Genomic DNA, 21,982 nt, shown 5'->3' on the forward strand with positions numbered 1-21,982 from the left:
TGAAAAAGCTGTAACAGGAGAGACTGCAAGTTTCACCATCTCCTCTGTGTTTCACCAACCATGTGGATCTGAAAAATGTCTTTTGCCCCTCTCCCCTTTCTGTACAGTATGAGTGTTGCAGATCACATGTAGGGAATAGAAATCTGATATCTGTTTTTTACTAAGTTTGTGTCCTCTTATTTTTAAAAAAATTTTTTTTGATTTCTCAGCTTCTTTCAAGAATGAGTGAGGAAACAGGGGAGGAAGATAAGTTTTCCTTTACCTTCAGTATGCATGTGTGGACATACAGTAAACTGAGACTTTGAAAGCAGCCAGTGCCCAGAATGTAATGAAAGTCTGAGACAGCCTAAATCAGAGCAATGGATAGGAGCCTGGAAGCTGGGGAAAGGCAAGAAAATGATGAAATGAGTGTAAGCCAGGAGATAAAAACCAAGTAAGTCTATTTTTCTTCAGTTTTCTTACCTGTAAAGCAGGCACAGGTACTGCTCTGCCACTTTCATTGAGCAGGTAGGTATGTGGCTGTCATAGCACTACAAAGATATAAAACCGTACACAGTAAAAGTTAGGTGAAGCAACCAACATACGTTTTCAATCCTACTTCTTAACATATATAATACACTAAAAATAATAAGCTGAGAAAAAAAAAAGGATGTATAATAAAAATATCAATTTTAAGAAATAAATAATATTGGAACACCTGAAAAATTAGATCAAAGCCAAACTGGCTTTGTTTCACTAGCATTAACAAAAACACTCTCAGTACTGAATCCTGTCCCCCAATTTTTAAATGCACCATAATGCTTGTAGCAATGAAAGGTAACAAGGATAATTTATGTAAAATATTTAAAATTACTGATGTTTCAACTTGATGGAACATATTCTACATGTAATAGTAGAAGAGCACATCTTGATGTATCACTTCTTATTTTAATTGAAACAAATAAATGAAACCTAAAAGACTATAATGAGAGAAGCATTGTTGAAATGCAAGTTATTAACTCGAGGGAGCCTTTCCATTTTTACAAATAAGAAATTAGGGAAAACAGAACAAATGAGAGTGCACCCTGCAAGATTTTAACATAAACTGAAAATAACTGATGGAAAGCATCTCCAGGACTAAGGGGGGATGAGGGAAAAGGCAGGCAATACGTGCCTGCCTGGGTTTAGTCTCCATAAAGCATAGCTCAGGAACCTGATAATCACTAGAGCCTCAAAAAGAGCCAAGGACTTTTTTTATCTTCAGAGCTATAAAATGTAACTAATGGGTGTAATTTAATTTCGGTCAATGATGCGTAGATAAGGAATGGGGAAAGGTAGCGGATATTAAACAAGAACTGGGTTCTGTAAAGCAGGATTAACAGACCACTGAATTCTGCAGAAGCCCCTTTGTTTTTTGAAAAAGCAGAGAACTCAGTTTGGACGGGCAGTCTGAGAAGCCACCTTCCACCACGCTGGATGGAGGGCTGTCACTGGGGTGGCACATCGTGTCACAGCGCAAGTGCTCCCCAGACCTACCTCAGCTGTGGTTACGGTCCCCTTAGCTGAACTGTGGCTGCCTTCAAATGCTTTTTAAAATTTTTTTAATATGTAGGCACTTTTAAAAAAAACTCACCTACAGCTTAAGATGGGCTGTTTCCACCAGAAAAGGGCAGTACCTGCTTAGTGGTCTGGAAACATGCGTGTTGTGCGTGTCTGTGCCTCCTGAAGTGCTCACCCAAGCTTGACATCTGCTCTGTGAGGGTTACAAGAGTGATCTGGGTGCTGTTTGTTTACACCTCAGAGGAACTTCAGCCTTCCCCAGCTCAGCAGTGCCTGTGGTGCTCAAGCCCCTGCTCTGGTAACAGCGCTGTGGACATTTGGCAAGGCCAGGGCCTGGTCTGTTGAAGGTATCACTGCACTTACAGTGACTTGGTATCTGTTTTTATTCTAATCTTTTGTAACAAAGCAGAACACACAGCTGCCCCCACTATGCAAATTTGCTGAAAATAGCAGATTAGAATACACAGTTACAAAGATTTCCATTCCTGTGTTTTACTGAAACTAAATTTACCATTAGCTAAGGGTCCATGAACCAGAAGCTAGATAACACTTTTTCAGAAGGCAAAACCACCATTTCTGCATCATTGGATTTTTCTGGAACAAGCTTACACATCCTGTACAGCAATACTTCTTTGAAATTGTACCACCTGGCTTCAATGCCAAAAGCAGGCGATTTGTCTTTAAATAATGCAAATTGATGTAAATGGTATTGGCTGTTTAAAAAAAAAAATCATCTAGTGTTACCCATAAAAAATCTTGAACAGGCAATGCAAATGTGTAGATAAAAATGGAACAGGCAGGAGCAGTGAGAACAGTGACTGGGCTCTCTACTTGTGGCATCAGCGATGCAGAGCAACGCAAACAGAACAGAGACAACAGAGCAAAGGGCTGTCATGAAGCTCTGGGAAGCCATGGAGGGCTTACATAAGTACAGACACGCTTTTTCTCATACCAAGGGGGAAAAAAGTACCATGCTGCAATGCTTATTGTACAGTATGGTACATTTTAAAAGGGAGAGAGTCTCAGAATTCGTAGATGCAAAAAAAAAAGTAAATTATTTCTACAGCTGGATGTCCCAGCTCCCCGCTGAGCTGGCAACTAAAACCACACGCTGCCCAACTGCCCCTCGCCTGCCCTGGTGGGATGGGTTGGAGAACCAGGAAACAAGGCAAAACTTGTGGGTTGGGATAACAACAGTTAACCAGAACAGGGAAAAAGAAAACTGAAACAAAAAAAACCCCACAAATAACAATGAAAGAATATACAAAGTTATGGATGCACAGTGCAATTTCTCACCACGCGGCAATCACAACACTGCAGCTCATCTCCTCTGAAGCAGCAAGTGGATTCCCAACTGCAGCCTCTGCCAAACCCTCTCCCTGCCCCTCACAGCAGCTCGCATCCAAAACACAATAGCTCCAAACCAGAACATACCCAGCTGCCTCACTCTGAATATCAAGAGACAGTCCCCCCAGCCAGCCCTCCTTTTATAACTGAGCATGACCTCATATGATATCAAATACCCCTTTGGCTAGTTTTGGGTCAGTTGCCCTGGCTGTGTCATCCCGCCAGCTGCCTGTGAAAATTAACCCTACATCAGCGGACCCAGCACACTTCAGGTTACTTCCTTACGATTGCTGGAAAAGTCTGGTGAAACCACAGTCCCACCAAAGTCAAAATTCTGCCTACTTCTCTGACCCAGCATTTAATATATTTCGACCAAACATGATGTGGTGTTACGCTCAAGTGGTGTTACCAAACTCCCTCAGACATGCTCGCATAGTTCAAGGATCAGTATCTCACCAAGTACTTTCACTTCATATTGGCTTACAGTTAATTAGAGAGTAAGTGTTTTAATGAGCAGGTGGATTAAATGGGTTAAGCTGGGATGATAGATATTGTACATTTACTGATAATGTGACTCACCTGAATTCTTTGTATAGCACCTCTCTCTCCTGTGTGTGGTGTCACACAAGCAATTGAAAACATTGTCACAGCAGAAAGAATGTAAAAAAAAAAAAAAATCACATTTGGATAAGTTAAATAAAACCCCAGATATCTGGAGTAATTTAAACTAATTATGGAATGATTTATTTTACGGCATCATAGTTGTCATGGCTCCACGGAGCCTTGAAATGGCTCCTTCAGCACACTACTCGCTCATTCTCCACAAGACATTATCCAGTTTATTACAGAGACCCCAGCCTTCCCCCAGCTCACTGGCTGCTGAGGAACTCGCCTCATGCAGCATCAGCCACGCTCCAGCACAGCACAGGGGCTCTGACACTGCTCACCACAACTACTGTCTGCAGGAGGCACAAAGAACAGTGGGTGATTACATTAATGGGACTGCTTAGTCTTGAGTAAGCAGCAGAACCCATCCAGGATGTACTGCATTGATTTGGAAGCACCACGTGCTTCTCAAATTAACAAGCATCCATCTGGTGTTGCAACCTCTTTGCTGCTTTAATGACTAGTTTCCAGAGCTAAATAATTCATGGGATGTTTCTGACTTACTGGAGCAAACCAATCAGCATTCCTTCTTACTTCTTGTGCTCTTGCCAACTGTGAAATACAAGGCATATATAGGCTCCTTTTAACTTTTAAAAAAATATTGGTGAACCACAAGTCAACATTTTATCTATCCCATTGTGTCTATAACACAACCAATCAAATAAGCAAGGAGAAAGTTTGGTCCAAGATCAATGGTTTTTATTATTTCAAACTCAGACAAATATATTTCTGAAGAACACTACCACAATTACTTTCACAAGCATATTAAAAATATCTGCTTTGCATGAAAGGTTGTATTACTAAAATTCATGCTATTCAGATAGCATAGTAGCAAATTAAAGACATTTTCAGCTATATAAATCACTACACTATAGTGGACAGTAAATAGTATTTCCAAACAACAATCCAGTGGCAGTAAATTCACCACAAAATACAGGTATTGTGAGAACAGCTACATCAAGCTTTGAAACACCAAAGCAGATCATCTTCAGCCTCTCCTGTTCTCATTAAACTTTTCAGCTATCTTCTGTAGCTCCAAATCCATAGCTGCCAGGTTTTCCAGTTCTTTTTCCTGTGAAAACATAAACCAGCACTCTACATGAAACAATAACATATTGGCAAATGGTTTGTTCCATGGCAGTGAGAAACACAGCCAGTTTCTGAGGCAAACATCTCCTGCTACTTACTTGTCCCTGGGCAGCTTGCTGGGGTGGAGGTTGTCAATAGCACTGCAGTACAGACTTGGGAGATTTGTGCAATTTCCTGCTTTTAACTGAGTTAGGGCTGGGGAAAGTATCAAATACTCATTCTGAGAGCTGGCTCTAACAACAGCTTGATTTTTTTTCTTCTTCAAACCACCATTATATATCAGTGACCTCCTGCTATCCCGCAGCTGCCACCCCAGCAGCACGCACTGAAGATGTGGCTCTCAATGTGACTTAACCTTGTTTGTGTTTTTCCATGCACGGTTCACCAGCTGCCCTGGGAATGGATTTAGAAACACACAAGTCAGCTTCCCCCAGCTTTCCGAGAAACACCTGTACACTTACCTCCTCTTCTGTCAGAGGCCTCTGGCTCAGACTTCCTCTGTCATTCCTGATTACGTGATGCTTTTTCACGTCTTCTCCAGAATTGTACAACTCCGGGAACTCAGCCGATTTCTTCCTGTAATTCAGAAGTTGTGCTAGTTGATCCATCTTGTTGGATTGCCTTTTCATATCATATCTGTTCATTTTGCCAAGATTCCTCTTCTCAGTGCGTCCCTGGTTCAGAGCATTCAGGATTCGCTTCTTCTTCCACCAGTCATAGTCATTATATTCAGGGAAGAGACTCTTCTCATTCAGGGTGGGCCTTCCTCCCTCTTTGCTGTCCAGAAGCTGCTCTCCTGCGCTGTCCCTTTTCTCAAAGCGCTGGCTTTTCCACCACAGGAGCGGGTAGAAAGAGCTGTAGGACGCTGGGGTTCTCTTCTCATTCTCAGCAGGGAGATGGCTTCTGTACTCTTCCCTCTCCGCGTATCTTCCCTCCTCCATAGCCTCCTCTTCATTTTCCATCTGATCACTGCTGTGATGCTTCCTTTCTACCTCCTCCTCCTCCTCTTCACTGTTGCCAGGGTAGCGCTGCTGCTCCACACTGTCCTCAGTGCTGTAGTGTCTCCTGGCCTGCCCGCTGCGCCCTCGAGTGTATGCTTTCTCCAGCCCTTCATCCTCATCATCCCACAAGCGGTACTTCCCTCCAGCACGGTACTGCTTCTCCTTGCTGAGAAACCTGTCCAGCTCTTCCTCACTTCTGTCTCCAAGATATGCCCTTCCCTCAGAATGGTGCCTCTTTGCTTCATGTGATCCATCATGGTGTCTCCTCTCCACACGCCATTTCTCATTACTTTCTTCACTGTGGTGATGCCTCTTGTTGTCTTCGCTGCTCTCCTCATCCTGCTGCCACCTTTCTCTGTACGCCTCGCTTCCCCGGTCTGCATGCCTCTTCTCCTCCACCTCTTCAGACCCATGCCTCCCACGATAACCACTCTTCTCCTCACGCTGCTGCTCAGACTCTTCATGACGTTCCTGATGGTGGTTCCTTCTATCCCAGAGATGGGTCTCCTCTGTGTCCGATTCCTCAGCTAGTTCCTGTTTCTCCCCACCAAGGCCCCTCTTCTCTTCTGAGGAGTCACCCATTCTATGCTTCCCATGATAGTGTTTGGGTTTGTAGGGTTGCTTCTCCTCCTCTGTTTCTTCACTCTCATCAGATTCTTCATGCTCTTGCTGACGGGAGAAATCATGTTCCTGAGACTCGTGATGGTATTTTTCACTTCTTTCTTCCTCTGCCTCTCCCTCTTCACCTCCCTGAACTCTCTTGTAAGGGCTCTGCATTCCCTCCTCTGAATGCCAGCGGCCCATGGGGTGCTGGTCATTCCCATCAGGGAACTCCTCTGTGCTCGCACCTCCAGAGTGGGACTTCTTGTTGAGAACAGCATGCTCTACCTCTTCATCATGACGCTCACTCTCTTTGCTTTCTTCCTCACTGTGGTAGCTCTTTTCCTCCTCTCTTCTGACTTCCTGATAGTGTTTCTTTTCTTCTGTATGAAGTCTCTCTTCTTGAACAGGTGTGTGGTGCCCATCCTCTTCTTCCTTGCTTTTACCTTCTTCATGAGCAAGTTTCTCCTCATCACTTCCTTTCACGTACGTTTTAGATTCTTCTTCTGCCTGACTTTGTTCTTTCTCCACGCTCCCGCTATGATGTTTTTCCATTTCTACTGGGTTTTTCAAATGCCTCATTTCAGGCTGGCTGTTTTCGCTTCTCTCTCTGTCATTTCTGCCACCTACAATAAGAAAAGCAGCATAATGAAGTAATCCAGCTGTCCACTAAAGTGTTATTTCAGTTTAAATACATAACTGGCTTCCCAAAGTAGCAAGAAGATTTGGACAGAATTCAGTTTTGAATTCTGCTTTTAAAATCTGTTATTTTCTAATGTTTTGCGTGTTTGCCTAGAAAAACATTAACTTTTTTTTTTTTTAATTAGGCATTTTTAAAGTTCCATTGAAATTTTCAGAATAAATTTTCCTCTTTGGCTTTTTTCTTTGTCTGTGATTGTAGTATTAAAATAAATTCACTCTCATTCCCATTAAAAAAATCAATGAGATCTGGAGTTGTGTTCAGTTCTTTGAATGTCAGGCCTTACCCATTACTTACACTTATTCACAATAAAGACAACCATTTATTTCATCTATTTGAAAATATCCAGGGCTTGAATCAGATTTTAAAAGTCCTAAATTGACTGGAAAAAAAAGAAATCTGTTACTTTGCAAGATTTATATTTAATCAAATCATGCTCCTGTCACTATTTCCAAAATGCTAAATGAAAGTCTGACTCTGATCACAACGGTAACAGTATATTTCTATGAAGATATTTCTGCTTCACTTGTGTCTGAGTAACATCAGAAATAGATCACAATTCCTAAAAGTTTTCATAAAATAGCTGCACAGGTTTAAAAATAGCTATTATTTCTGAAAAGCCTCTCATGTCATATTCTTGGAGAATACCTGTGTAATGGAAAAAATATAGTCCTTACCCTCTCTTTCCAGCAAATAGGTTGTTGGGTTTAATTTTCCAAAACATAGTAAATATATACTTTTTCTCTGAAATTAACACCAAGTGTGATGCCTGATGGCATCTCCTAGAAATTTGAGGCTGAGTTAGATACATGTATTCCCAAACCCAAAACCACCCTCTTCTGAGAACTGTATTAGGACTGTGCATTATTCCTCTATAAACGAGCAGGAGACAGATTGGTTTCATTATTACTTCTTGCTGGCAGGTAAGTTCAAGAGCCTTTTTATTGTTCTCTAATTAGATAAATATAACTGCACAGAGAAGAAAGATGCATTCTGCAGTTTGACACAGCGTCAACAACAGGCTGACCATGAGCCAGCAATATGCCCTTGTGGCCAAGATGGCCAATGGTACCTGGGGTGTGCTAGGAAGTGTGACCAGCAGGTCCAGGGAGGTTATTTATCCTCCCTCTCTACTCTGCCCTGGTGAGGCCCCATCTACAGTACTGTGGCCCAGTTTAAGAAGGACAAGGAACTCCTAGAGAGAGACCAGCAGAGGGCTACAGAGATGATGAGGGGTCTGGATCATCTTTCTTATGAGGAAAGACAGAGAGCTGGGTCTGTTCAGCCTGGAGAACAAAAGGCTAAGAGGAGTCTTATTTATGCTTATAAATATCTCAAGGGTGGGTGTCAAGAGGATGGGACCAGACTCTTTTCAGTGGTACCCAACGATAGCATGAGGGGCAATGGGTATTGACTGAAGCATAAGAGGTTCCATGGAAACATGAGGAGAAACTTCTTTACTGTGAGGGTGCCAGAGCCCTGAAACAGGCTGCCCAGAGAGGCTGTGGAGTCTCCTTCTCTGGAGACATTCAAACCCACCTGGACACATTCCTGTGTGATCTGCTCTGGATGAACCTGCTTTAGCAGGTGGGAGGCACTAGATGATCTCCAGAGGTCCACTCCAACCCCAGCCATTCTGTGATTCTGTGAAATATGAATTCTGGCACTGAAATGTGGAAGCACCAGATTCACAGGGGCTGAAATAACAGTTTACCAGCTCCAACAAGAGATGATCCATCTACCAAATTCCTTTCACAAGTTCAGATAATGTTGTACTTACTCTTCTTCAGGATTTCTTTGCATTCGGGATTAATCGGTGGTGCATTTGGCTTAGATAGAGCATTAGACAGAACTTCCACTATGCACCGTGTTACCTAGAAGAAACAAAATAGCAGAAAAAACTCTCACAGCAAAAATGAAAATCCTACCTCTGACTCAGTTAGTGAAGAAGGGTAGTTTAGGATTAGAGTTCAGGCTAATATTTGAGTTTTGAGTAACCCCCAGCTCTACCACAACTTCCTGTGCATTTGGGCAACAAGTGCTTCGCTCCTCACTCCCATGCCAGTAAGAGAAAATAGTCATTAGCTCTTTATCTCCCCTTTTGTTTGCATAGTTAACAGGCTCCTTTTGCACATTTTTAAATATTAAATACCCTTGTCAGTACAAAGGAGAGTCAAACAACATATGGTAACAGCATCCTACAAAACAAACAAACAAACAAAACAACACAACGGTTTAGAGGCGGACTTGGCAGTCTTAGGTTAACAGCAAGTCAATCATCTTAAAGGTCCTTTCCAGTCTAAATAATCCTATGATTCTATGTTCAAAAGGTAAGGATCAAACTCTATATCTGCCCAAATGAGGGTTCTACAAAGGTGTTACTACAAGTATTGCTTGGATCTCCAATGAACCAAAACCACTTCTGTAAATGACAGGCTCCATGCTTTTTCATACGTGTGTGCTGTAAGCTCTGCCTCTTTTAGCACTTAATATTCAGGACAGTCTTCTGGAAGCACTGTAAATCAAGGGATTTAGGAAAGTCACACAACCCCCTCTAGCCCTAATCGCCCGAAGCAGGACTTCAGTACAAACTCATGCAAAAGGATCTTCAGGTGCTGAAGTTGTTGGTTGTGGGTGAGCACTCCGTCACCCTGAGACTCTCGTACACCTGATGATGTGGGTGGCTGGACGGGAGGAGACAATGAAATATTCATATGGCCATTTGTCTTTCAACTGTTTTTAGTTATTACTAGATGTTCATTAATCTAAATGATCACACTATCGACCAGTGAAGATGGTCTGATGTCAGCTTAGAGGTGCTGAGAGCGGCTATTGACATTTATTTAATCAAACAGGTTAAGAATCTCTTTCCAAAGTAGGAGACGAGAGTACTGCATTAGAGAGTCCATTACATAGCAACTGCAGGTATTTAATCCATTTTCAAATTTGCCGTCTCACTTTTTAGACTCCAACAACACGTACTATCAAATAATACTTCAGATAATTTTTCAGACAGCTATAAAGCAGAGTTTAATAAGTACCACACTGGCACAAGCAGCCAGCTTCCATTTTCATCAAATGCACCAAAGTGCATGCAGGTACCTTCCGACAACGAACGGGACTCTCAGTTCCATGTGACTGATATGGATCTCTTAAGAGTTTGCCCTTAGGAAAAAAAAAAAACACCCAATACATTACCCTGAGAGTGTAAAGACATAATATGGAGAGCATGTGACTGATATTTTCTGATATTTGCTTCGATATACATCTACTCACCATTTCTTCAACATGGTCTATTTCCACTGGAACTGCGCTGACACCTAAAAGAAAAACCAGTTATTACAGACTCATTAACCTGGCAACAAGCATCAGCAACAGGAACCCTCAGTCAAACTGGGCTGATAAGATGGCTTGAGTTCTGGGTTGGCAGGTCAGTAAACCACACACATTTTGCATTACATCTTTTTTTATTCAAGATGGAAAAGCAATGTAAAGTTGCAACCTAGCATGAGAGAAGAGGCATGTTGACATTTTCAACACAAGAAGAAAACACATCCAAAATCAGAAAGCAATGCTTAAATTCCAAGATGGAAACTTTATTGCAAGTCAGATCTTTATGTAGTTGTACCTGTTTGGTGGTAAAAATAAACCAAACCAAAACAAAAAACCCCACACAAATTAAACAACAAACAGGAAACAAGCAAGGATTGTTTGCACCCCAAGAATCTTTTGGCTTCTGCAAGGGGCTCTGGATGGACCCCCTCCCCAACAGGAGACCATTCTTCAAGGCTTTAAAGCAACCACTGTCCCAGTCCTACTGGAGAGATCCTATCTCATTTGTATAGGAGGCAGGTCCTGAAGGGAAGGACGGAGGCAGAAGGGACAGGAAAATCTCCATTCACTGAGTGGTCCATTATCACTCCAATAAATAAGTAAAAGAAAAATCAAATCCCAGTGGAAAACAACTCTGGAAGGAAGTGGCACAACCTGTCTCTGTCTGTCCTGAGGACCCGTGGGGTAAGTAACACCACCTTCCACCAGATCTACTGCACCCGGTCCAAGGTATTTACTCCTGGAAAGAAGCTGTTGCAAATGAATCCACCATGCTGCTTTATTCTGCAATAGGTCTCCAGTTGGTTAATGAGTTTGTCTGCTGTGCATATTAATAAATTATGTTGTCATCCACCTTGAGATTTGCAGAAATGAGGTCAAGCAAGTCTGCCAGCCACACACAGGCATATAGAAGCAAGGTTTATTGTATCACAGCTTCACAGCCTTACTGCATGGTAAATAATCACAGTACAGAAACGTACAGCTTGCAGTGTGCAGTTCTGAAGTCCTTATACAAGTCAGGACAGCCTCACATACACCTACCACCCTCCCTGCAATGCTGCTCAGTTGGGACAGCAAGAGATCTTCTGGAACAGATGAACATAGAGCTGATGATGGAGATGAAGGGGTCAGTTTACCTTACAGCATCAGGAAAACTAACACTGCCTCAAGGAAGTTCCCTTCAAAGTGGACTGGAGCACACAGCCTTGTGCTTTTGGAAGCAGCAAGACCTTTCTTTTCTGTGTCTGCAGAGGAAGCAGACATCTCCTTCATCGGTGGCTTTGTGTGTAATAACTGAACGCAATACAATAATACTCTCGATATTTCTACTGTCCTCTATTTTTGCTTCCCCAAACATATATGTAGGAATGTGTTTCTCCAGCCCGTCTCCTCTCTGCACATACAACTGTGATCAGAGAAGGGAACCCACACAGGGATAGCACAGAAGGGATTCCCCTAACATAGCACCACATCCCTATCCCATCATTTCCCCAGAGCGCCAGGTGGTGTACGGGGGAGATGGTGCTATACACAGCCAACTCACGCCCCCATCTTCTGCATTCAGTGCTGACTGAGCCAGGCTTCAGTTTTCTTTATTTACTAACCTAGTATGCAAATAACTACCACACTGCACAGCGTTGATGTCGCTGCAGTCTAACCTGCCTGCATCCTCCACCAGAGCACGGAGGGTAAGGATGTATGGATGTGCAGGGGCAGGAGACTGGCAGCGAAGTTTCTTCTACTAAAAAAAGCGTTATCCACTAAAAGGGCGTTCTCCAGTCCCACAGGGGTTGGAGACACTGCTCTTAGGGCATGAGCAGGTCAAAATCACCACTTACACATAAGCAGAGGTGACAACCTGCTTCGCTGGCTCTTCTTGATGAGGTTCCTCTGGTCCCCCAGCCCAGAGGCAAACATCTGATTTTGTCCTTTTAGTGATATTGCCACAGTACATCTCCTGCGAGTTACACCCAGCTGATGTAACAAAGCACAGAACAAACTTCTGAATGTCTTTTGCTATTAGAGGTGCCAGCTTCAGTCTGCTTCTCGAGCGCTATGTTGCTGGTGAGGAAATACAAAGTCAGGTTGTACTGACCGCCTTTGCCCTGTCATTCCAAAGCTCCTGGCTCTCCAAGGAGATTTACAGAGAGATTAAGGACCATTAAGGAAGTGCTTCGTTAATGATGAAAGCTGACATACAGAGAAAAAGAGGAAGCATTAGGCTATCATAACAATGTCAGAAGAAGCAAATGGTATTGGACACATCATATTAACCTGCCCAGAGGAACAAAAGGAATATTCAATCCACTGCAGAGCCTGAAATAACATATTGAGGCATCTGCTTTGCCAGAGCCAAGATGGGAAGCCTGTGGGGAGCCAGCATGCCCCACTTTACAATGGTGCTGGCAGGGCCAGCCTGTGCCTGCTGGCAAGAGCTCCCTCAGGGCCACCTGCCAGCTGGAGATGCCGGCCAACACCTCTGCCTTCCTCTCCACGTGTGTTCTGGAGGGGTGAACCCAATGCCCCATCGCGTTGGACTGCAGGGCACCCACCCACGGGGCTTGTGGGGCCACAGCAGATGGCACAACTACAGGGTTCCACAGCAGAAACAAGGTCAGAGCACGCACCCATTCCCTGCCCATGCAGAAAAAATAGACCACAGACCCACAAAGTAAAGCAACACCTTGGGTCTGCTTTCCTCTCCTGAAGCAAATCTACGCAGGCAGTTACCATCAGATTATCTGATTTACAGAAGTGCTGAGAGCTGATGAAGCTCGTGAAAAAGGTTGAGAAATGCTGGATAAATTCACATGACTTTTGCTTGCATCTCTGAGATCGGAACAGATCTTCTGGTCGGTCCCTGATGAAATCCCCCCATGGCTTTGTTTCATTAATGCCAATGACTCAGTGCAGTGCACTCATCAAAATGTCAGCAAAAACCTTTCCTAGGAAAGATCACAGAAACTTTGGCGTATTGATTCGCAGAAGGAGCACTAGAAAGTTCTTGAAGCTAGTGTTTCACTGATTCCCAGCCCCAAACAAACTCCTTAGTTGATTCTAGCTGGCATTTCAAAGCAAGACAGCCAAAAAGGATGTGAAAAGGTACCTGACCTGTTTGATGGCATAAAAAACAGGAAAAAACTTCTGCTAAGAAATCCCCACAGGGTCTGCAGAGTAAGTCTGGTGAGCTTATCTGGGTTGGGGTCTCTCCTCCCATCTTCCACCCACCCCTTTGACTACAATGAAGACATGTGAGGTGAGTAGACTTCGTTATAGAGTTTCTGTGCACGTCCCAGATGCACTTCCACGTGGAGACCTCTAATATACCTAAAGCTGAATTACTCAACCCAGAATGACACCAAATCTTTCAAGAAATAATACAGTATGCATAAAAAGCTATAAAGCCATGATCTCACCTCACCCTGTTGTGCATAATCTTAATTTCTCAGTTTGGCTTTAATATTTAATACCACATGTCGAAAACATTTTCTGTTCGTTAAAGTTGCAGACCCAATATTTTACAATCATCTCTCTGGTATCAAGAACTAGATAGCAAAAACATAGCACAAATAATATCACACTGAGAAGCCTTTGTGGAAAGAAACTGCACTGGGGGAGGGTAATAACCGAAGAGTAGTTAATACATAATAACTGAAGAGCAGCCGACGAGCCCCAGCACAGCGACGGGGCCCGGCCGGTGGCCCCTCGCCCGGCCGCAGCCGGGGCGCAGCTCCGGGCAGCCCCCCGCCCCCCTCCCAGCCTCTCACCGCTGCGGCCGGAGGGGCGACCCGAGGTGACGCAGGGCGGGCCGGGCATGACGTCATACACCCACCCATGGCGTCACCTCTCTTCAGAGGCAAAACCCCTTCCAACCACCCCGCGCCCGGTGGGGCTTTTCATTCGCCTCTCCCTCGGGTGGGGGTGCGCGCCCTCCAACCCGCTCACCTGCCAGGGCGGCGGCCGCCAGGAGCCCGAGCAGCGCCCGCAGCCCCATGCTCCGCTCCGCTCCGCTCGGCGCGCTTCGGCGGCTCGCCGCTATTTAAAGGGGGGAGCGGGGGCGGAGGAGACGGGCGGGGGGCCCCGCCGGGAACCTGCGTCACTGCGAGCCCCCGGGGGCGGTGCAGCCGCCGCCCCCTCCCCCCGCCTTGTCCTCGCCCTCTCCCCCACAGCGGCGCCACCCGCAGCCGCGGGACCCCCCTGGTCTGCTCCCCTCCGCCTTCCCTGCCCCCGCGGCTCGCCAGAGCCGGGGAAGTTTCTACCAGGTTGGGAAAGCCGAGCTCATCTTCCCTTCCTTTGCAACTACCGCATCTCTCTTCTTCCTGCCCCCACTGAATAGCCCCAATACCACTTTATACCCCCCCAGCCCCGCCCTCCCTTCAGAAAAGGAGAGAAGCGGGGTCTCCCTGCCCCTTCCCCCAGCCCCGAGGCTGCGGTGTCACCTTCACATCTTTCCCACCATCACAGGGAGTAGGTGCGGTAACCCATCCCTTTGGAACAGCTTTCATAAGAGATCACTGCTGTGTTTCCACGTCCATTTCCCATTAAAGCCTCTTCAGGTGCTGCAGCAGGCTTTTTTTTATTATTTTTTTTCCCTGCAAGGTTTCTGTCCTTTCCGCTCATGTCATTGCACACCCACCCCGCACACAGCAAACCCAGAACTAGACAATGACAGAGAAGTGATCCCTGTACTTATATCTGGTGAGTGAATGACACGCAGCATTCCTCAAGAGCTTTACCGGAGAAATCACTGCTCAGCATCCATCTCCACAGGCAAACCTCCTATTTACTGTGATGATGCTCTGGGGAACCACAGCAGACCTACAGAGATCAAGTTTTACATAATTTTCTTATACAGCTCCCACTGTCCCGATTAGTCCTTGATGGGCTGGAAAACACAAATGACAAGCTGTGATGAGCTCACCACAGAGCGAGTCTGAACACTCCTCCCAGTTCTCTTCAGAGACAGGCAAAGACACTGTAAGACTAGGACTTGTTTGGCTTTTCCTTCCATTAACTCTTAGAGGGCCATTTGCAAATCATGTGTATTCTTCAGCTAAGCAGTTGGCCTTCTAATTGCTGCTGTTCATGGAGGACAGTGGATCTATTTTTTACACTGAGGGTGGTGAAACACTGGCCCAGGTTGCCCAGCGAGGTGATAGATGCCCCATTCGTGGGGACATTAAAGGCCAGGCTGGATGGGGCTCTGAGCAACCTGATCTGGGTGAAGATGTCCCTGCTCATGGAAAGGGTTGCACTAGATGAGCTTTGAGGGTTCCTTCCAACTCAAAACAGTCTATGGTTCTGTGTTTCTATACATCAAAACGGCAGTTAACTCTATTATCGTTCTGCATATTGATTTGTGTATTAACAGCGACAGGCTGCTATAACCATACATGCTTTAAACATAGAAAACAGGACACGAGGACCCAAGGACACAACACATCAGTAAAATTCACATGCAGCTTCATCTGTGTGCAAAGGAAGCCAGGAACTTCAGTTCCGTTGGCAGCTTGTTTCAGGAAATGGCCTTTAACTTCCAGGAGGCAAAGCCAGATACCTCGTTCACCTTTCATTCAGATTACAGTTCCTGCAAAATAACAGAACCCAGTTACCTGGCCACCAGGAAAAGCAAAGCAACCCTGCAACATCTTCTCTGTTTCCTCAGCCTCCCGCTGTTCCTGTACTGCCTATACAAGCCACATCTCCACAGGCAGATGCTTCTTTGGAAATCACCAGCCCTGACTGTGGGAAGTCAAGAGCCCAGTTCAGAAGACTGTGAAGAAATTCACAGGCTCCAAGGCCCCCATGTCCACCCTTGTCTATGTGAGGATTCAGCCTGGCCTCAACCTTCTCAGCTTCTCATAAGAAAGAATTTTAGGTGAAACATTTGCCATTTAAGCATTCTCTGCTTCCCCAGGCCTATAAATAGCACTCTCTGGTTACCCTTGTGTAATCACTCTACTCCAGCATTTGCTTGACTATACTTATCTTGGATACGACAGTCAAAAGGAGCAAGTGATACAAAGATGCTGAATAAAAATAGGCAGCTATTTGAGCATTTATGAGGAATTTGCACTAAGTACCTGTATTGCACAAGTCCCATTGATAGTTGGTATCACCACCGCTACAAAAACCTTCTTGCTGTGGAACAGACAGCTGGGGTTAAGCAATTCCACATCCCTGCCTCGTGTGGCTGCTAAACCACCCCTTGCACTGCAGCAGCAACCACTGGGGCTTCCTGGCTGTTTTCTCTGTGTTGGTTCATTTATTTATATTTGACTTGTAGGATTTCTCTGAAATGCTCCCTCATCTCAGCACTGTGTGGGCTGATCCTGAAGGATCAGTAAGTCCTGTATTTGCCATTGATAAGGGAAGATGTTAAAGGACTCTGGGGGCATGTTTTGCCATCAGTTATATCAGGGTCAACTGGGAGCACATGTTAATGCCTTCAGATTTGATCAGAATCGAGGTTAGAAAGATTTGCACAAGTTCTGCAGGAGGTCATCCAAGAGGTCCGTGACAAGAGCCGGGACCAAACTGGATGGATTATATCTAATTCCATCTTCAGCACCCAATGGTAGGATTTCAAATCATCCTACCATCCTACCTAACATCCACAGACTTTTCTGGCAGAGCTGGAAAACCAGACAGACAATCCAAGCACCTTGCCTGCAGTTAATTTAGTCAGCCTGTATTTTCAAAACAATGTCGCTTCACATGGACTTTTACAGCCAGGTATCAGCTGGCACAAGCTTACCCCCAGGTTAGGAAAGAGATGTGACTGCATTAAGTCAGAATTACAGCAGGCAGTGGCATATTTCACTCCATCAGTTGATTGGCACACCCCAACCTCCCTTCTCAGATGTGTCAGAGCTCCAGTTGCAGTGATATACACGCCTCATAATGTTGTGACAACCTATCACTCTACAGATAAACAGTATTTGTCCTTCTGGATTCTCTCAAATGCTTTTAAAAAAATCACATTTGGCTCATCCTAGAAGCTAGAACTTCAAAGGATGACAAGCGAGTTTCTGTGTCTGAGCTCCTTCTAAATTGAGAGGAGACCTGCTCAGAGAATATGAGGATTGCTCTCCTCTAATTAGATGTGCTAAGGGATTATCTTCATTCTTGGATGCCAATTAGTTTTCACAGAATGAAAATCCTGCAGCCTGTTTCATTCAGAAAGTGCTAAGGGGATGGATCTGGAGAGAAACACAAACAAAGCTGAAAAGCCAGCACCTCAAGGGACATCATCTCTCTAGCTTCACTAATGGCAGTGTAAATCCTTTCAGAGGTTTATGCATATGCCGTGCTGGTTGCAACATAACGGATAATGGACTTGCACAGATGCTTAGGCTTTGCTGCCATTATACATTACCATATATATACATATATACCCATAGGTCACTAATATCAGCTGTTACAGTGGCTTAGAGCTGGAGCAACATGTAGTTGAACCACATCCCAGGAATTCAATTATCATCTTAGTAGCTCTACAAGTGAGGCAGGATCAGGTGCCCAGCTCATCTCCCTGTTCTATGGCAACAGACTTCAGAGGAGTTAAAATCCATCAGACACATCCACTGGAAGGGGAAGAGGCCAGTGCTCCACCCGCTCTCGCCTGCGCTGCATCCGGACAGGGAAAGGCAGATGGGGCAACTCTTCAGGGGTGCATATGTCTGTACACGCCCCTAAATCTTTGCACGTCTCCAGTCAAAGGCTCTGTGAGAAGTGGCAGCCAGGACCACACTCAGATCTCCATCTCATTGAGCAAAGAGTATTATATTTATCCTGTATCAAGCACCTGCAGTGATGTTGATGAATGGAGCTTGCTTGCTGAGCTACGGGAGGAGCTGACAAATGACAGGGACAGAGGTATTGGGAACAGTGTCTGCTTGAGCTGAATTGATAGTGCTATTAGATAAAGCAAAATGCTTCTAAGCACACTCTGCAGCAGACTGCAGGGTGGATTGGCCTGGTACAGTTTGTTATTTGTAAGGGGTGGTCAGTCTGCACGTTTCGGTTTAGCCTCTCTGTCATCCGAAACCCAAGAGTGATTAAAAATGCACTCTCACAGCAATGCTGAATCCATGTGATGCCAATCACCTAAGTGCACCGAGATACAAACCCACCTAATTCTGTATTTACACAATAACCAGCTTCCAATTTAAATCTAAAATGCGCACGTTTTGCCTCCACTGAAATGTTTTGGGGACATTTTTCCTTGAAAGTTAAACACGCCTGTCACATGGTATCGATGAACCACCCAGCAAAGTGAGCTCCGGTTGAGAGACACAGGGGTTGTGAAGAGACCCCATGTGATACAGATGTGGAAGTTCTGTAGCATGGGCAACTATCTTTTTTTTTCCTTTCTATATTTATGTAGTACCTTACACAGTGGGGTTAATGCCACATGCTCTTAGGCAGTACCTAAGTTTCTACTGTTAGAAACCGACTTTAGTCTTTAGTCTCAAAGACTTTATTCAATGAAAATCTAAAGTTCAGGTTGACTCTTCTTGAATTGTCTTTCTCTTTTTTTTTTTTTTTTTAACAAAAGAAGATTTTGCTTACTTGTAAACCTCTTCTCTGCCATGCAGGATCCTCCTAGCTCATCTTCAATGATACACCTGTACCACAGGAATGAGGTCAAATGGCCAGACTGAAAAGAGGTTTAAAATATGCGTATAAAACATGTCATAGATGTTATGGGATCTTAAAAATATAGGCACAGACACTGCTACGGTCTTCTGGAAAAAGTCCTATACCAGCTGATAGAAATCTTCAGAGCCTGTGAATACATTCACAGTCTACAGAAGATGTAAAGATAGCAGCAGAAAAAAAACAACCAACCAAAAACCAGGAACCCCAAACACAGGTAAGTAAGAGAGGAGAGACAAAGTGTAAATGACCATTTCCCCAACATCCCAGGTTTTCCACACAGACATCTTCACATATGTCTCCCCTCAAGTCATTCCTCCCTCCCTCCCAAAGTGCCTGTCAGCTCAGATGGGAAAAAAATTAGATTATGCTGCAATACAAAAATAAATACATAAATAAAACCCAGACTTCGGGGCCTACAGAACAAAGGGCAGTTTTTCCATACTGCACTGTCAGCGTGATCACCACTAAAAAGCAGTGACACTTCTAGGTCCTTCCCCAACAGGAGCTTGACAACCTTGCTTGCTCCAGGGTTAAATGCAACTTGGCTCTTGCAATTACATTGGTCCAGCATCCATGGGAAAGGTGACATTGATGAGAATCAACACGCACGTTTCCCGCCCTCCTACAAGAGAAGGTAGGAATTTGCCTAAAACTGTTGCACTGCTGGGGTTTTTAGTTTCAATTCTCTTTGTCTTATCTGCACTGCCACTTTTCACCTCAGTATAAATTCCTGATTTGCCCAGAGAGCAGCCTCAGAGCTACGGGGCATCTCACCCTTCAGCTGGGTATGGGGGAGCTGCACACCCAGGCCCCAGCGCCCCCCAAAATAATCCCCGCAAAACAACCCCTGCCCAAACCTCCCCAACATTTATTTTTAAAGTACGCCATTAGGCATGCTGGTAACCTCACTGGTGAAGAAGTTTGGGGCTTGTGCAGTAGATTGTAAAACAGGATGGAAATTTCTTCCAGCATGCAAAACGCTGACGTAGGCCCTTGTATTTTGAGTGCTGCTTGTCATTAAGCAAAACTACTTTTACAGTTGCCTTTGCATTGCAAATAATTTCATTTAGGTAATGAAACAGCCCCATTCAGTGTTTCTGCCTGCATTTTGTCAACTGTGTATGTTCCATTTAATATTTACAGACTGGGGCGCTAGTCTGGCTTACTTAGTAATTCCTTTATTTAAATATTTATAGCACACCGACTCTCGGCAAGGGTTCTGTTTGGTAAGAACAATATTGTTCTCTGGTTGATAGTGTCATGGAAATTTCAGAGGCAAACTTCAGTTTCATAAGATAAAAAGACACAGATTTCTGCAACAGATCGTAATGATTTAAAAGGAAACTTCTTACGTTGAACAACATATGTACCAAAGAAAAATCCCATTATGCCCTTGCACATAATTCCAGACTGAAAGCAGTTCTTAGAGCTATTTCATGATACCAGTACTCATACAGCACAGGGAATTGCCAAATATGTTTTCAATCGCCACTGGCACTAAAAGCAAAAACCCAGCTGTAAAACAACCCTATGAAAGAAAATAAAACCTGCAAAATGCAAGAGGAGTTTTTGCTAAGAACCCTTCCCACTAGAAAAACCTTTTTTTTCTTTTGCACGTCCCGATTTTAAGACTTTTAGGCTCTCTGTGTGAAACACCATGTGCTTATAAAAAAAGACTTAAGAGGCTTAAGTTTAAAGGCAGCCTTGGGAACTGAAAATACCTGGTAGATACTCCATCAGTATAAATTTGTCTAGTTCTACCGACTTCAGAAACTACGTTCAAATGATACCAGCTGAGAGCCAGGAGCAGAGAGCACATCCCTGGCCTGTCATTTTAGGCTTTGCTGCAGACACCTCAGTTTTCAGGCATTCCCTCCTGGGTAAGAAGATAATTACCTATATTTGTGACAGAGGGACAATTTTCCAGAGGCATATGATAGTTGTGATTCCTTTGCAAATTGCCATGGCAGGGCCGGACAGGGATGTCGCCTTTCTCACACAGAGCCCCCCTGTTCACTGGACACCGCCACCCTCCGGGTCCCAAGTTCTTTTCCAGTCTCATCTCCCTCCGTTATGACTCCAGGGACCTCAGACCACCCTGACAGGGAAGCAGAGGACCTGTGTTTCAGTGCTGACCTGATGTTTTGCAAAACACCCTCCCCGCCACTGCAGCGTGCCGGCTGGGAGAGCAATCACCCCGACCTCTGGAAAAGCAGCCACCATCATTCACAAAGTCAGCAGGAACGAGCAGCTGCGAATGAGAGAAATCAGTGGGAAAAAGCCAAACACCAGCTCTGCAAGCCAAGCGGCAGTAACAGCTTCTCCTTGCAGGAGCAGTGCCCAGAGTTTGGCTCCCCAAAAACGCAGGGTTTCAAATGCAACCTGAACCTTCCCTCCATCCCTGCAATAACCAAGAAACCACCCTCTCAAATAAAATCCGCAGCTTTTCAGAGTAGAAAAGCTATTCTGCAAGAGGCAGAATTGATGACACATGAACCAAATGATTTTGCTCCCCAGCTTGCTCCCACATCCTAGCCCGGCCACCCACCTGCCCCAGTACCCTATTCCCACCTCCCTCCCTGTCATCCCAATGAATTTGGTGGGACAAGCTGCAGCCTGGAGCTGTGCAAGTACTGCCCAGCTGACAGGACAAGTGCTGAGTGACTGCCTGGCAGGATGGACATGAGTTGACTGACTTAATTGTCTTTCCCTCAGGGAAGCATTAATTTGAGTCTTTCTTCTCCATCCATCTGCCAGTAGCATTAATTTAGGTCCTTCAAACATGGATGGTCACAAACCTTCTGGCTTTGCCACCTCTGTACAAAGAAACCGGGCAGCACGGGCACAGCAAAGCTCCAACCACAGGTGCTACATGTAGATCTCAACTGGGGAAAAATACTCCTTTGCATGAGTCTTCGGTGGATTTGATTTGGTAATGGAAAAGCAAAACCTCCTCTGAACTCTTCTTATGGAACAGAGGAATATAACTGAAAACCAACGAATTAAGTCATGTCATTTGCCTAATTAAAACCTTGTTCTTTAACTG

General features: G+C 44.7%; 1 protein-coding gene across 2 annotated transcripts; it reads right to left on the reverse strand.

Annotated features, from left to right (window-relative positions):
- Nucleotides 1-4,229: 4,229 nt before the first annotated feature.
- Nucleotides 4,230-14,368, reverse strand: CHGB (chromogranin B). 2 transcript variants are annotated; one of them, XM_071805760.1, is made up of 6 exons: nt 14,221-14,368; nt 10,219-10,262; nt 10,045-10,107; nt 8,723-8,816; nt 5,103-6,868; nt 4,230-4,624 (listed from the first exon to the last, which is right to left on the reverse strand). In XM_071805760.1, exons 1-6 carry the CDS (start codon nt 14,267-14,269, stop codon nt 4,541-4,543), a joined length of 2,100 nt encoding a protein of 699 aa, XP_071661861.1. In that variant the 5' UTR covers nt 14,270-14,368; the 3' UTR covers nt 4,230-4,540. The 2 variants fall into 2 exon arrangements, with proteins under 2 accessions (XP_071661861.1, XP_065689997.1); XM_065833925.2 differs by lacking the exon at nt 10,045-10,107.
- Nucleotides 14,369-21,982: the final 7,614 nt, after the last annotated feature.

The sequence above is a fragment of the Patagioenas fasciata genome, chromosome 3 (genome assembly GCF_037038585.1).
Source record: "Patagioenas fasciata isolate bPatFas1 chromosome 3, bPatFas1.hap1, whole genome shotgun sequence".
Classification (NCBI taxonomy): domain Eukaryota; kingdom Metazoa; phylum Chordata; class Aves; order Columbiformes; family Columbidae; genus Patagioenas; species Patagioenas fasciata.

Bases quoted from the DNA above. Each gene is read 5' to 3' on its own strand.
- CHGB (XM_071805760.1), bottom strand. From the start codon at position 14,269: ATGGGGCTGCGGGCGCTGCTCGGGCTCCTGGCGGCCGCCGCCCTGGCA. The intron at 10,108-10,218 runs GTGAGTAGATGT...TTTTTTCCTAAG, and splicing joins TAGACCATGTTGAAGAAATG to GGCAAACTCTTAAGAGATCC. The intron at 6,869-8,722 runs GTAAGTACAACA...TTCTTATTGTAG, and splicing joins CAAAGAAATCCTGAAGAAGA to GTGGCAGAAATGACAGAGAG.